The 17630-nt window shown below is 36.9% G+C and overlaps 1 protein-coding gene across 1 annotated transcript; it reads right to left on the bottom strand.

Moving 5' to 3' along the window:
- Positions 1-5440: 5440 nt before the first annotated feature.
- rerglb (RERG/RAS-like b) lies at positions 5441-14855 on the bottom strand. The gene is made up of 5 exons (XM_066700880.1): positions 14665-14855; positions 13294-13350; positions 12295-12368; positions 11596-11744; positions 5441-8638 (listed from the first exon to the last, which is right to left on the bottom strand). Exons 1-5 carry the CDS (start codon positions 14714-14716, stop codon positions 8353-8355), a joined length of 618 nt encoding a protein of 205 aa, XP_066556977.1. The 5' UTR covers positions 14717-14855; the 3' UTR covers positions 5441-8352.
- Positions 14856-17630: the final 2775 nt, after the last annotated feature.

Below are 17630 nucleotides of genomic sequence, written 5' to 3'. Positions count from 1 at the left end.
TTACCTCAAAGTACTCCCATGTAATTTGGGCCTGTCCAGACTCCCTGCAACTATCCTTTGCCTTCTTGTAGGTCACAAGGCGATGGTTCCATTTCTTTTTGGCTTCTCAACTGTAGTGTCTTGTCCGCACATCTGGAACTCCTGCAGGATGTTTGTATACATTGACATTTACGATGGTAAAGGTCCCAGTGACATCTTGCTGACTCTGAATGTAATACAATGGTTTCATGGGTTCCTGTAAGAGGGACAGTGAAACAAGCTGAATTATTTTGAAGCAATGGTTTTCATATATGGTCCTAGAGGATCCCTATATCTTCTGGTTTGTGATCCAGACAAGTTGTTGGTACTAAATTGAACATTTATCTGAACTATCACCCCCAGGATCTGGAAACAGAACAGATCTTACAAAATCTTACACACCCTCATCTGCAGCAGGCTGTCCACTGCCTGTAATAAGTTCACCCAATGTAATAAACAACATTAATGTCTGAACTCTGATTAACAGCAAATATCAAATGACCCTTCCCAAGGGATGCCTTGTGTGTTGTAGCAAACAAACTGCTGGCATGCAGGAGATCTGGAATTAAACATAGTTACACAGTGGTGCCTCAAGTAATAAGCTCTCTTTAGGGTTAAGATGTGTAAGGGCTCAAACAGTGGTGGGGACATGATTATTGCATTAGGGTGATGACTTCTGCACATTTCCAATTGCCTTATCGGTGGGAAGTACAGGTTTGCCAAGACAGACTAATTAAATCAAACAAATAAAAATTAATTTGGACAAAGTCCTTATGGTAACCCAGGTACAATTATTTTAATATGGGTTGCATTATAGTGTCTAGTATTATAAGAAAGACATTTAACAAACGAGAGGAGGCCATTCGACCCATTGTACCTGTTTAATGGTACAATAATGGTGGTGGAGCCATCAGTGAGTTTTATTTTGGTTCGAGAAATTCGGTGGAATATACAAATTAACCAGCAACCTCAACTATCTATACACTTGTTGCTTATTTGGGACTTTTAATATATTATATGTAATTGATACTCAATGTATTACACATGGGGATTACATTCCATAATACATATCTACCCTCTAATGTTGTTTCCTTTAGTGTGTTTATTCCATAATATATAATGTTCATTATCTCTGTGTAATGTTGTACAATTGAAATGACACTCATGTAAAACCAGCTTTGATGGGCATCAGCTACATTATTGTTATTAATAATTTAGCAACTTAGTGAAATATACATTACTTCTAATCCATTTTACACATTTTACATTTGTGTGTATTATCAGCCTATACACAGTCAAAGTATTGTAATTAATTGACATTACCTTTTATTATTTTATGTTGGAATTAAACATTGCACTATTCAGATTATATGTACCAATCATTTCGCCAATCATTTAGGTTACAGCTTTATTACACATCATGGATTGATAAAATAATGTACAGAATGTTATTTAATACAGCTTTGCTAACGCTGCTCACAGCTTCATTGTGTAGAGAAGTTGACGTTCACCTCGCCACTAGGGGGCAGCAGTAGTTTTCACTCAGGTTAACACGCCCTCTTGTCCCGCAGGCAGAGCTGCGCAGCGCTGCTCGGTTCTGCGTACATTTCTGCTGAGTGACGTCACGCAGAAACTGAATTTCTGTGCAGATCTGCGCTGCCCGAACGATTATTTTAGCATGCGAATATAGAAGGAAATGAACTACGGTAGCCGCTGGGTCACAATCTAAGTCTGGGACGCATCTACAAATAAAAGTGTCTTCTATCATATTGAAACTAAATGTGATATGCACTAAAAAGCACATTTGTACGATACAAATAATTAGTACCATGTGTTATTCCATAAAAGAAACACTGCATATACTGGACACATCATAGTGTCTGCCTGAGACCTACAATCCAGGAGGTGCCTGTGACTGTGATTGTGTGTCTGTGACACATTCACATTGATTGAAGTGTAGTGCTCATCAGGTTCATGCTTTTCCAGCCTCCTTACCTGGAATGGACTCCCAAAGTCTATGGTCAGCCTCAGCTAAGTGTAATCATTCTTTAGTTCTCAGACTTGTGTGTCTGTGAGGTAAGCAGTGACCTCTAGTGTTGGCCTTAAAAAGCTTAACACAGAATGAGTGTTAATTGAGAATGAAGTGTGTTTTTTGGGTGTTGTTCCTCTCAGACCACAGGGAAGGCAGGATGCCTTCCAGATTGCCTGGAATGAAGAACTCCCATCCCTCCATCCATCTTAGTAAATTACAGTGGGTGTTGTGGAACCTGAGGCATGGTGGGTGTAAATCAATACAATACAAGTGCTTGGCTGAGTTCAGCTTACTCCTGCTGAGCCCCTGTTTTTCCCTCACTCTACAAATAAATTAATAATTAATATTCTCATTCTCATTTCAGCTTGGGACCTTCTTTAAGTAATGCAGGTTTTCTGGTGGGAAACGTTACTGGGCTCACCCAAGATGTGGTATCTAATCAGTCAGTCAAAACATTCGACAAGTAGTGAAGTGAACTGGGAAAACTCTCCTCACCCGACACCAGAGGGCTCTCGGAGCCTCATCACCAGGTTGCACCAGGTTTCCCCCCCCCACCGAAGACACTTGTACAAGTATTGATACATTTAAATACAGAGATTTTAGCAGAACTAATCAGAAATATGTCATCAAGCAGAAATGCTGTGTATGTTTTATTTTACTTAGCTAAATTGCCTTGTTAAATGTTAATTACTTCTATATTATAGTAGTAGTTGTGGTAGTAGTAGGCTTCTACATTTCTGCAAAAACATTAGTGCCAATCATGTGAAAATGGATATGGCTTTTGTTACTGCTGTAATATGCTCTGAGTGTCTGATGCTCATCAGGGTGTTTGAAGTACTAACAGTAGCAAGTCAGTACAATGACGAGGCCTCTGTGCCGGTTTCCTTTGCAAATGCTAGGTGTGAGGATAGCAGCAGTGAACAGCAACACTTTGGTTTATTGCAATCTAGCAGAGTCCAAAAACAGTTTATCAGAAGGCAACAAGCAGATTCAATCATTTTCCCATCTGAAGAGTGTCTGTCAGCCTTCTCCCCATGCGCTTGCAGTGCCACTTGTTCATCCATTTTCACATTGTTGAAGTGGTAGTGGGAAAAGACTTCCCTCCTGTGACTTTGAATAAGACCAGACGAAAGTAGAACCTAAAAGTCCCCTCAAGTCTGCCTCTGCAATTCCAGTACTGCTGACATTCCCCCACGGCCAACTCTTTTCTTAGCGCAGAACATCACCGGCAAGGAATAATAACATTCCACTTCGCTTTGTAAGGACTGCAGTAAAATCGTCCATCGAAAAAGCTATATAGGAACAATAAAATGTTTGAATGTGATCTAATAGGCAGGGGCCATTAAGTTGTAATCTATTTGATTATAGTGATTTATGGTAATGCATTGATTTAGCTCTTTAATTCTGATATTACTTTTTCCCAGCTTTTCTTCAAATTAATGATGTCTGCTTGGGAAACAAGCCAAATAAAGCAAATCCCTTCTTCCTTTAAACAAAGCTTTAGTTTATATCTGCTTTCTATCTTGAAAAAAGCAGTCAGGAGGTCAATTATTGAAAAAAAAACATAACAGACAGTTGAGAAATTGTAATAATAGTAGCTACCACTATTGTTACACTACTATAATGATAACAATAATCGTGTTAACATACATTTCCACATCCCAATTGTGGAATTTATACAGTTTACTGTGATTATACCAGATCTGCTCTTCATGTTTCTGTAAGATGTAGTACATTAATTACACTATGATAATACTAATTTAAATATGTAATCAGTATATGGATATATGGTAATAGAGTAAATGTACTGAGATATTAGTGTGGCATAATTTATGCATCTCAATGTCAAATGAATAATAATCTTTATGATATTCATGAAAGGTCCCACAAATGTGAATGTAGACATATTTCAGCAATACATTATTCAGATATTTGATACTCTTAATTTTAATGTGGGCTGTTATTTATCCCCAGGTTAAAATTCTGTTTATTAAAATAATAAAAGGGGGCAGTGTTTTTCAATTATGTAACCTGTTTGGCAAAACAGAAAACAAATGTGCCAAAACACAACATGAATTTCACAAGAATAGAAAACATGTTTCAAAGCATTTAATACTGACTTATTATGGTGATTGCAAATCTTGTGTTCTATTATACATTCCTTTTTGATCTATCATTTCAGTTTCATTGACCAGATTGTTTTTATGATCTATAATGTGTGAATTCCTAGATAGTGGATGTAATCTCCTCTCCTCTCCTTCTCTTCTATTTTGTTTGCCTTGTCATCACTTATCAGTTTAGACTCCCAACTGTTTTGATCCAGTCTACCTTATTTGATACATATAGGAATGCATTTTGTTTTTAAATTCATAGCGAAATACCCTTCTGGCTAAAGGTTTCATCTTTGCATTTAAGCATTTTTGTAAAGACTTGTTGTGCTGCATATTGCTGGATAAGACTGCTTCTCTGACATAGTGATGCTCAGAGAGTTATTAACATGTATGTGAGGAATATGACCTACGTAACTCTTGTCAATGATTCTAAATATATTCCAAAATTAGCTTTTTCTTAAACTAAATATTACTTTAAAAATGTTGCTGAGAAATCTTATTTGACAGTCTGCCATATTATCTTGATATAAATATCAAGTACAGATGTAAACTATGTTACAAATATAGTTCTTCTGTGGAAATTGTCTTACCATGTAACTTCTTTTTTTAATATCACTGAAAGGTTCCTAGTAAATCTGAGCGTATGTGTATTTATGTATTTAAAACACATTTGCTACCAAAAAGGCTGAAAGAATGCAATCCAAAAAAGGTATTTTGTTTAAAACTCCAGACATCAGTGGGCTTTTCACAGTTTTTGATCTCTTGCCCTTAAATGGAACCCTAAAATGTTTTTTTAGAATTTTAAATAGAACCAACCCCCAAAAGTCTGGATTTTGTTTTCCTGTTTCAGAGAGTACAGATATTTACTTTCTGAGAATGTCCTCCCTTTGTCTTTGCTGCTGCCTTTGAGACAGCATTGGACACCTCCATGGACAGACATAGGGCAGCTCCTGCTCACTTAAATAATTTATTTCAAAAAATTATTAATTGAGGAGTTGATATGTTCATCTACTTTTAGAAGATTGTGTTATATACCATAGGACAATCGTACTGTAAATCCCAGTGAAGACATTTCATATTTTTAAGATAATGCATACCTTTAGTACAGAGTAGAAGGCAAATGGGTCTGGTTTGACCATCATATCACACAAGAAAAACATGGCACACAATGGAAAGCAACATATAATATTAGCTGCAATGAAAGTAGTCAGGTTACACTATAAACTTTGTGTATTTTTTAAATGTCATTGGATGGCACATGTAAAACCAGGTCACAGTACAGTTGCAGAATATGTATTTATTTAATATACTACAGGGAAAGAGATATCATTGCATTGAATTCAGAAAGAATTTGAATGTTAAATTCAGAATTGCTGAACTGTCATACATAATAACTTTAGCGTATAATGTTTTCACTTAGTTTCCAAGACCACCTTTTTCTTAGGCTGGATTTGTAAACACAGACACTGGTGTTTTTCCTGCAGCTACCGATGCAGGATTTCAATCAGCTTCATACTGCATAAAGAACATTTATACTTCCTAACGAGATGCATTGAATCTGCCAATGTCAATTGGGAGGAAAACAGAGCCCCTCTCAACACTTGCTGGACTGAGCCCCCTCTAAAAAGCCAACATTTGCATTCCAGCATCTCCTACAATTTAAAGGGACAACAGCTTTTGGAGAGTACATGCATTTAAAATGTTCCTACATATAAATTCATCATCAGCAGCAGCAGCAGCTTTTGTTGATCCAACGCTGGATGGAACCCCAAACTCTGTTCATCCTTCTACTTTTAATCTTTTAATCTTTCACAATATTCTATATAGACTCTTACTTAATTGATATATTTTCTTGAGTTATTATATTTGAATTAATGGCTTAACATTAATAAGTGAATTGGGGGAATTCAGTTTCAGCTATATTGCAAACTGCTAAAGACGGCTCCAGCCAAGCTCTTGCCCTTAGCTTCTCCTATTAGTGGAATAATGAGCTCCAGATGAAGCAGCTGATAGCATGCAAAGAATGGAATTGCCTATAAAATCAAACTGCAGCAAAGCCAATCAGGTTTTTTCTTCATTGTTTCAGCATTTTACATTCTCATAACCAGAACCTCACAGTGATGAGGTAAGTGTCAGGCAACAAGTGGCATGAGATTTGAACTCTCTGTTCAAGTGCTACATTAAAAAGAAAACACACATTTAAAAGATGCCAAAATTCAACTAATAGGAGCTGTGTTTTGTTGTTGTTTTTATTATTGTTGTTGTTGTTTTGTTAACGCCTGTGCACCTATTAAAAGAAAAACATGAACTAACATTTTTCGGAAATAGCACCAAGAAACATGACACACTGGAATTCACCTAGGCTTTTACAACAACATTTCTGTTACGTGTGAGGACATTTTTAATTACTTGGCATCATTAAATACAATGCTGAGGTGAGAAACCTCAAAGCTCACTTCAAAGCTTACACAATAAATCACACTGTGTTTGGAAAAGACCAGAGCATTTTAATGTAAACTGAAGCAAAAAATAGCATCAACAATGGAGGATTTGTATATTCTCCATTGATGTTTTAATTGACTGATAATAGACAGTAATATACAACAGGCCTGCTAAACTGCAAAACACAGCTATTAGAGCGACGATTACAAAAATTAAACTGACAGTAATGTAAAAAATGTAAACCTTATAATGCTAGACAAAGAAATGAACAATATTGATAAAACTCAAGGTTTCTTACTCAGATTAAAAGGATGACATCTGCATGCAATTAGAATATTTTTAGAATGTTCCGTTCCATATTTATGAACTATAACTGCTCTTGTTTATTTGCCACAGAAACTCAATAGTCCCCAAAGGTACAGCATAAAATAAAAAACACTGGGGTGAAGAATGCTGCAGTAGAGACTGGATAACTGCTTATTAGTTGCTGTTCGTCAAATGCTGTAGTTACTTCAAGCTGTTTAATCTACCAACAGACTTCTCGGCTTATTACCATCCCCATTTAAAAGCAAAATTGGCTGTATTTTTATAAACTTGTTTAACTGCATAATTTAACCCATAAACTGAAATATAATTTTTGGGGAGATTAACTTTTTGATGTCATTCATACCAATTATACTAGAAGGATAAACATAAATTGTAATATGGAGAATTACATAAAAAATAATAAACTGCCTGCTCAGGTAGTTGGGTTTGTTTTGTTTTTCAAGGCTATCCATGTGTTTTGGTGTAAAGTGACACAACTGGAGGGTCTAGGTTGAATAGTTTCGCTGATGTGGTCTTCTGTGCAATGCAGTTAAAGAGAACAGTTTGGCAAATTCAGTGACATACTTGTCAATATCCTGACAGTAAAATGCAGAAAAATACCAGTTGTAGACCTATCAGTACAAATACTAGTCTATATTGTTAATAACACCAAATATACAGATATGCTGTGCTACCCTTAAGACAAAGTTCACTGCAGATTCATCTTCTTTATGTGCGTAAGTGCTTAAAGCCTATATGGAATATTCATGGGATTAATGGTTCTTCTTTTATTTTTTTTTTTTATTTTTTTTAACGGAAACTCTTTGGAAGTGTTTGATTTTAAATTAGGACATTACATAATCTAACGAATGTAGTCCTTAAAACCTCTGTTTGTTCTTGGTATATAATACAAAACAAATGTAAATTACAGCTTAAGGTTTAAATGAAAATAATATATATTTATTTAGTTTAAATGCATTTTAAACTATGCATCAGTATACATGCAAAAAATAATACCAATAATAATAATAAAACAATTACACCTGTAATACATTTTAAACTGATTAGAACATCAAAATTGGGTGAATGAAGTCAAAGAGAACCTGTCAATCAAGATTTCACTGAAAAGTTCTGTAATTCAGTGGATTCAATGGAATATTTATACTTCTCTTTTTTCATAAGAGAATTAGTCTTAGAGAGAATTGCAGAGTTTGGATTTTGAGGGGGCTGTTAGGGTTTCAAAATTCTTCTCCCAAAGAAATAACAGCACCTTTCAAAGGATGACATGAAAAATGGCAATTGCACTTACAACAGCATCCTTGTAACAAGACAGATGTTTTAGTGCTCAAAAAGTGATCAAAGAGCTAGCTGTTCCTCTCCCTGTGTAAACACCAGGGAAGGCCGGCCTGTGTCAGCTTCCTCGCGGGTGCAGCCCTGCCTGCTTCACACGGACTTTCTTCTCTTGCCAAAGACGTTGTTTATGAGCTTGGCCATGGACTTGGATCCGCTGTAGCGCCGCCGGTCGGCCCGGTACTTCAGATGGTCCATGACGTTGCGGATCAGCTTGATGAAGAGGTTGGAGATCTCCTGATAGTTCTCTGCAGCAGACACCTCCTGAAAGTGACACTTGCTTTCCAGGGCCAAGGAGCGAGCCTCTTCCTCACACACCTGCCGAGCGTGGCACAGGTCCTGCTTGTTCCCCACCAGATAAATGGGCACCTCTACCTCCCTGTACTCAAGATGAATAAGATTCTGATTAGAAGTGGCCACAAACATTGGGCCACCACGAGATGTACGGTCCGATTCTTGGTCTGTAACACACTGTGGAAGGTCCGATCACACACACATGCTGCTTAAATGTTTACTTCTTCATGTGCACTTTTTGGGCATGCTGTATTCCTGGAGTTATGTTGCTTCAATGGCTGTATTTAGTGCTGTGATGTGCTTTACTGATTTACATTGTGTTGCATTGCATTCCCCCAAATTGTGTTAAAGCTAAAAGATATGACTTGTGCATTATGTACAGTGCATCCGGAAAGTATTCACAGCGCTTCACTTTTTCCACATTTTGTTATGTTACAGCCTTATTCCAAAATGGATTAAATTCATTATTTTCCTCAAAATTCTACAAACAATACCTCATAATGACAACGTGAAAGAAGTTTGTTTGAAATCTTTGCAAATTTATTAAAAATTAAAAACAAAAGAAGCCCATGTACATAAGTATTCACAGCCTTTGCTCAATACTTTGTTGAAACACCTTTGTCACCAATTACTGCCTCAAGTCTTTTTGAGTATGATGCAACATGCTTGGCACACCTATTTTTGGGCAGTTTCTCCCATTCTTCTTTGCAGGACCTCTCAAGCTCCATCAGGTTGGATGGGGAGCGTCGGTGCACAGCCATTTTCGGATCTCTCCAGAGATGTTCAATCGGGTTCAAGTCTGGGCCACTCAAGGACATTCACAGATGTCCTGTAGCCACTCCTTTGTTATCTTGGCTGTGTGCTTAGGGTCGTTGTCCTGTTGGAAGATGAAACTTCACCCCCGTCTGAGGTCCAGAGCGCTCTGGAGCAGGTTTTCATCAAGGATGTCTCTGTACATTGCTGCATTCATCTTTCCCTCGATCCTGACTAGTTTCCCAGTTTCTGCCACTGAAAAACATCCCCACAGCATGATGCTGCCTCCACCATGCTTCACTGTAGGGATGGTATTGGCCAGGTGATGAGCGGTGCCTGGTTTCCTCCAGACATGAGTTCTATCTTTGTTTCATCAGACCAGAGAATTTTGTTTCTCATGGTCTGAGAGTCCTTCAGGTGCCCTTTGGCAAACTCCAGGCAGGCTGTCATGTGCCTTTTACTGAGGAGTGGCATCCGTCTGGCCACTCTACCATACAGGCCTGATTGGTGGAGTGCTGCAGAGATGGTTGTTCTTCTGGAAGGTTCTTCTCTCTCCACAGAGACACGCTGGAGCTCTGTCAGAGTGACCATCAGGTTCTTGGTCACCTCCCTGACTAAGGCCCTTCTCCCCTGATCGCTCAGTTTGGCTGGGCGGACAGATCTAGGAAGAGTCCTGGTGGTTCCAAACTTCTTCCATTTATGGTAAACATTTTCTTTACCCTTCCCCAGATCTGTGCCTCGATAAAATCCTGTCTCGGAGGTCTACAGACAATTCCTTGGACTTCATGGCTTGGTTTGTGCTCTGACATGCACTGTTAACTGTGGGACCTTATATAGACAGGTGTGTGCCTTTCCAAATCATGTCCAATCAACTGAGTTTACCACAGGTGGACTCCAATCAAGTTGTAGAAACATCTCAAGGATGATCAGTGGAAACGGGATGCACCTGAGCTCAATTTTGAGTGTCATGGCAAAGGATGTGAATACTTATGCACATGTGCTTTTTTTGTTTTTTATTTTTAATACATTTGCAAAGATTTCAAACAAACGTCTTTCACGTTGTCATTATGGGATATTGTTTGTAGAATTTTATTATTATTATTATTATTTGTATTTCTTGGCAGACGCCCTTATCCAGGGCGACTTACAACATAAGTGCAAACAAAGTGCAAAAATACAGTGAAGTACAAGGCATCAATCATTACAAATTCAATTTAGCTAAAACAGCAATTCAATATAATACATTTTACAAATTCCAATTTACAATTTACACAAGTACAGTAAGAGACTTCCTACATCCTGGACAGTGAAAGCTAAGTGCTGTCAAGATGTAGGGTCACAGTCAAGGGCTACGGGAAAGGAAGCAAGGAGGAAAACAATCAAGAACGCGAGGAGCATAATAAAAACTGTGAAGTGCTATCTAGCAGGGATAGAGGACTAATATTACAAGTACTGTCGGAAAAGATGAGTCTTGAGTAAGCGCCGGAATGAGGTCATTTTGAAGAAAATAATTAATTTAATTTAATAGTCAATAATATAAAGTTTGTTCTGTACTCCGCTGTCTAAGTCATCAAGGTGATGTTTAAGTTTTTTTCATTTGCACATCTTTGTAATTATACAGTGGCAGTTAGGAATATAACCCACTAGTTAGCTATTTTGGAGTGTCAAACAATTAGGAACTTGTCTGAAACAAAACCCAAGACAGGAATGAGATTGTGCTGCCCAGATCTGACCACCCGTGTTGCTTCAATTGCCATATTTAAGACCTGTAATTATCCCAAGCTGTATAACTTCACACATCCATTTAGTAATGTTTCCAAATTACTTTCATGTAATAAATATCTTCCTAAAATCCATTTCTAGTAATATTTTATAATATTTTAATTAATACGAGTTGGAAAATTGGATACATGCAGTTATAGGACTGCTTTGCAAGAGTCGATTGAGCTGAAGAATTCATTTAACCGTATAATTAACTTACAGTAAGAGAGCCCAGAGGCCCTAAATCCTGCAAATCTGTTTATTAGGCTTATAAGGCAACGTCTCCCTTGCAGGCAGCTGGCTCCTTATTAATTTAAACTTGTGCTATTCTCTTTGTACAAATAAAACGTCATTTTTTTCCGTATTAATGGGGCAATTCTCAGTCTGCCACGTTAAACTCAGTATAGAGCTCAGATCCAAACAGACGGTTTCTAGTTACAGTCCTAGGAATGCTATTCATTAATTCATTAAAGTCCAATCTTTCACTTGCAACGCTGCTCCAGGAACATGACTAATGATGTAACTCACCCTTTGCAGTTCTCAATGCGAGCTTCTTTGATCTGGTGCACAATGTTTTTGGCATTGAGGAAGGATGTGCGATCGCTGATGTTATAAACCACAATAAAACCATCTGCCCATTCCAGGGGCTCCTCGAGAACACATCTGCTTTCGGCGCTCTGGTAGGGATGAGCAATGACATTTACATTACGTCCTCCTGTGTACACAGCACGAATTCACCTCTTCTTCAAAGGCTCGTTACACTTCAGATAGCCAACTACTGGAACCGCTGGCATTGCATCTCTTTTGACATTATCAGCTGCTGATTAATACATGGACTGAGCACAACTATCCTTTTAAATTAAAGGCTATATATGCATTGTATCCCTCACTAGTAAACAGTGACTACAACCGCATATCCCAAGATTTCTATATTCCAGAAACCATTGCTCAAGAACTGCAAGGCTGGCAGTTATTAGGATATGCACATGATAGTATAATAGTATATGTACTTGTACACTATAGAAGTCTATATTAACATAAGGTGAATATAGTTAGCTTACCATAACAAAAGATTTGTTGGTATCCGTGTTTTTAAATAAGTCCAGTTACTTAGATCCCAAACTCTTTCTGTAAAGCCTACATTTATACTCCAGTCCAGGCCCCATTCTGCACTACCTTTCAAATTAGCTAACTAGCATCTGATACTTAGTCCTTCTGTCTACGCACCTGGGAGCAGGGATCAAATACCTCCAGGTTCAACTGTCTGCCATCAATTGAAAGCCTTTTACGGTATAAGGAATCTGCAAAATTAACATGGCAAATGTTATTTGTTATGAGAAACATGTGCACTGGATTACAGCTGGCTTCCTTAAGCCTTTACATTATTGAAAATTTAAAGCAACCCCTCAGTTTACAAGCCCAGTATGAAAGTCAAATAACTTCATGTAATGCCATGCACATAGATTTACAAACCAGAGCACTGATTGAAGTATGCCTTAAGTACTGGTCATAGGGCTGCTTTGTTCTGTTCTGTAAATGAATCCCATTTTGGGGAATAAGCTCTGAGCAAAACGGTCTGAAATAGTATACCCTGATGTAACTGATTGGACCAAAAATGATTCAATACACTTATAAACAAAACATTTTGACAAGGCTGTATGGCTCCAAAACAGACTCATGATATATTTTGTTATAAATCATTGTTTGATCCTGCTTTTGCAATATTTGCAGTGCTAGGCTATTCACTTCTTTTGTTTGCCTTGTGGGGCCTGTTGGGATCAAATGCCATAAATGAACTAGATATGAGGACTTTCATTTCCTATGGAATAGTCTAAATGATGCTGATTTGGGTAGAGTATTTAATATAACTGATGTATGAATGAATACGGAAATTAAACATCATCACACATCAACATGTGTGATTTTGTGTCTTGGCAATGGCCATAAACAAAACTTTAACCGAAATAATGATTTGCACTTGATTATACTGTTTTCATTAACTAATCTGTGCTTAAGAGGGAACTCAACACAAACTGAAACTCTTTAATCACAGTCATGAACCATCCACCATCAGGCATTCAGAATTAGTTAGTATTTTTCCAGCAATCCGGAAAATTAAATTAACGACTCGTGGTTTGTGTTTTTTGTTTGTTCTGTTTTATGTACTGTATTAATTTACTGGTGTAGCATTTCATTGTTAAATTACTTAGTAAAGCCAATACTCACTTGCGTTTGAAGCATATTCTCCAATAAATCGTTTGGTTAGGAATCTCACAAGCACAGCTAAAATAGAAAAACAAAACAAAAACATATCAGTGTGAAATATACTGTATTGCAATTCAGTGAAATTAATGTATTTGTGGCAACAATACAGAAATGATCATCATAAATGTAAGCTTTATTTTATTGTGATTATTATTATTGAATGGGTTGATAATTGATATTATCATTGGAAAACATATATGACTTCTTGAAAAATATGGGGAAAATATGTAGAATTTGCTTCTCCTTTTTTTAATTTCCCCCCAAAAACAGAAAGCAATATTAGAAGCAATTACACTGAGTGGGCGTGCACATTAAAGTTTCAGTTCCTAGATAAAACCTTTGCCACTCTCTCTCCTTTGTTATTCTGTTTCATACCAAATTATGTAAATGGGAGAAAATCCCTTGATTCTCTACAATTATTTAAATATATTGAATCTTTTGACAATCCTATTACTTTAAAATGTTTTGTCTCATCCGGATTTAGAAGTTAGATTTGGTATTAAAAGAGTTTAAATAGTTTTCAAAGTTAGAAATAGAGCAGCCTGTAGCTACATTCATTATGTTTCAGGAAGCTAGAAGCTGAGTTTGAGCTCACAAACAGCCTTTCATTGTATGTTATTTTTAAATGATTTTTGTGGGTTGTTTTTCTTTTTAAATAATGCCTGAAGCGCTTGAAACATATAACTTGAGCTTTATAGGTTTCCACAGAAACCACTTTAAAATTTGGCTGGCCAAATGGGGCATCCCACTGTTTTATTTACTGAAGTCTACTCCCAGTCTCCACGTTATTTAAAACAATGCAAAAGATCTTGCACAGAGGGTCCTATATATCAATATATAAGTATTTGCAAACAAAGCCCAGGGTGCAAAGCTGATGTTACTGTAAAATTTCCATCATTAATTGTATTCTGGACAGTTGTTTTGTCAAAGCAGATTCACATCACCACTATTTGTCTTCATGCACCATTGTGTTACTTTGCTGAACAGCAATAAATGTTTTCAGGGAAAAACAGACGGGAGAGACACCAAGGCATGCAGCTGGAGACTGTAAACATTCAAATACACTATACCAATCCATTCTAACTTTTTACATTACTGTATTTATTCAATGCAAATAACACAAACTGGAGGAAATACAACAGATGTCCACTATATGTTTCACCCCAGCTTTTCTTAACAGTGTCTGTGCTATTCCTTTATCTTGTCTTGCCATCTCAACTTTCTTGGGAGAGAAAGAAAAAGCATGCAACAGCTGAAAGTACAGAATGGATTATATGTAAAGCAGAATTACCCGTTAACTTTTAACGGGTGACAACACATTAAGGCACTTACCAGACTTTCCAGCCCCTTCACTTCCTAGAAGAGCCAGTTTTATGTCATTCATGGTTGCAGAGTCTGGGCTGTCAGCAACCCTGTAGTGAGATTCACTTCGTTTTCTAGTCACTCTCAGAAATAATCAGCTACCTCTTGTAGCTTTGCTGCAGGCAGGTTGGTACAGAAAGTGTGGTGTATTAGGCTGCTTGTGGGAGCTACTCCTACTCGAGATTACCCTAAAAAAAGGAAAAAAGAAAAACACACACACTGTCTGCTCTCCTCCCACTAAAAGCAGAAAGCTCTAAGTTGGGTTACTTTAAGGTCAAACAAGTACAATATTTTCATTTTCTGTCACTTCTCTTTATTTTGTGTCCCAACATTTTCCGCAAATAATACATTTTCAGTCAAGTGGTTTAATGAAGTTCCATTTGGATCTACAATCAATCTTGTGTACCTGTTGCATCCTTTAAATGTATGAATTCAAATTATTATTGTTTTTTTTTTACGGTTCTGCTGTAACTATATTATTTCAGTATTGTCTGTCACCACTTTGAACCACTTTATATGAAGGTTTTTAAATCAACACTTGGTAGGGTTAATTGTGTAAAGACAAAAATAATAATTGATTGAAATGCACAGAAAAGTCAAGAACAGATCTAAAGAAACAATTCATTGGAAATTGAATGCAATATTTGAAAATATCAGAAGTTAATGTTCACCCTATTTAGGCATTGTCACAAATTGATAATATCTCTACTCTCTCTCTCTGAGATTTGTTTGCATCTCTACTTCATTCATTTCCACTTTTTCATTGTTTATCCTCCTAGCATGGCGAATTGAGCCATGAGTTAAGCAGAGATATTTGCATTGGAAGATCTAAGGGATAGTTTTAGTAAGCAAAGAGGACCACACACCCTGTCAGGCTAAATGCACAGCTATGTAATGCAGATATTATAGATACATTGATATTTTATAAGTATGTAAAAGTCTAGATAATGGAGGGTATCTATGTACAAATGCCATTGTGGGTGCTATCTGTCGCCTGTGGCTTGAGGTTTCATATCATTGCAATATTTTGACGACTAGTGTTGGCTCTTTATGTGTAGTTCGAAGAGTCTTATTCCAGTAAACTGGAAATAATATTAAAGTTCTTGAGCTATATAAGTAGCATTCAGAAAACATTCATATTATATTCTTCTTAATCCAAGGTAACTAATTTGAAAACACAATGTTCTTCACCCTAGCAGAAACTAAACAAAAGGTACTTAATCATATGGCCAAAACAAGCAAGTGATATAATACTTGTTTTTTAATGTTTATTCTTATTTATTTTATATAAAAGTGGTGAATGCTGCAGCATCATGTTGCACAAGCTCAGAGTCCTGGACCAGAGAACACCAACAGATACATTTTCAGAATCCTTGTGTAGCTGATAAAGCTTTAGTAAAACCCAAGTATCAATGGTATAAACCCAGTTGAAAGTGTGTGGACCACTCCATATGAAACACTGGAATAAATAACTTTCTGGAACTCTCTTACAATACATTTGGACTGGGCTGCAATTACTAATCTCTTTCCTGTTGCCTGTTGATAAATGTAATAATTAATAAATGTAGAACCAAAAATGCTACATCTTACTACATATTTCCTTGATATCATGTGAACTTGAACAATTACCAACAGATGATTTGAAAGTGATATATTGCAATCAATTTTTTCCAAGGCAATTTTCTTTTTTTCCCTTTTTTTTATACAAGATGTATATGGCAATTCAATCGTCCACTCTCCAATTTCATGGGCTGTTACTCTGGTTCGAAAAGTCTTTTGCAATTCTCCACTGCAGTTTTTTTTTCGTTTTTTTTTTGGTGTGCAGTCTTCTTTTGATTGTTCACCCAAAGTTCAGCAAGCTGTTGTATTACTGTCCTGTTCTTTTTCATTACGATTTTGTTGACAGAATACCCATTGACCTGATTCGGGAAAAAAGAGAAAAAAAAACTGTGCCCAAGCATGAAAATGTGTTGCACAGATTTCACTTCTTATTTCTTTAACAGCACATTTTGGATGAATCCAAATCTTTGTTTGGCCAATATAAGCAAAGAGCACAATGAAGAGATTACCAATCTGTAAAGTGACCATCTCACGCAAAAGTCTTATGTATGTACTGTACATGTGAATGCAATTTAGCCAATTAAACACAAGACATGTGAAGACTTATTTTCTTCATTACAATTAGGGACAGTACTAGACATAGTAAACAAATACATATATATATATATATGCACTTGTCAACCTGTCTGGCCAGCATGGCCTCATTCTGCAGTGGATTGACAGATACTGATCTATCTATCTATCTAAATATATATATACAGCTCTGGAACAAATTAAGAGACCATTGCAAAATTATCAGTTTCTCTGGTTTTACTATTTATACAGTAGGTATGTGTTTGGGCAAAATGAACATTTTTGTTTTATTCTATAAACTACTGACAACATTACTCCCAAATTCCAAATAAAAATATTGTCATTTTGAGCATTTATTTGCAGAAAATGACAGTGTGGTCAAAATAACAAAAAAGATGCAGTGTTGTCAGACCTAGAATAATGCAAAGAAAATAATTTAGGAAAAGTTTAGAAATCAATATTTGTTGGAATAACCATGATTTTCAATCACAGCTTTCATGCATCTTGGCATGCTCTCCACCAGTCTTTCACATTGATGTTGGGTGACTTTATGCCACTCCTGGCACAAAAATTCAAGCAGCTCGGCTTTGTTGATGGCTTGTGACCATCCACCTTCCTCTTGATCACATTCCAGAGGTTTTCAATGGGGTTCAGGTCTGGAGATTGGGCTGGCCATGACAGGGTCTTGATCTGGTGGTCCTCCATCCACACCTTGATTGACCTGGCTGTTTGGGATGGAGCACTGTCCTGCTGGAAAAACCAATCCTCAGAGGAACATTGTCAGAGCAAAAGGAGTTTTCTTC

Source organism: Amia ocellicauda, chromosome 4, assembly GCF_036373705.1.
Source record: "Amia ocellicauda isolate fAmiCal2 chromosome 4, fAmiCal2.hap1, whole genome shotgun sequence".
Taxonomy (NCBI): domain Eukaryota; kingdom Metazoa; phylum Chordata; class Actinopteri; order Amiiformes; family Amiidae; genus Amia; species Amia ocellicauda.
This window is presented reverse-complemented; position numbering and strand designations above follow the sequence as displayed.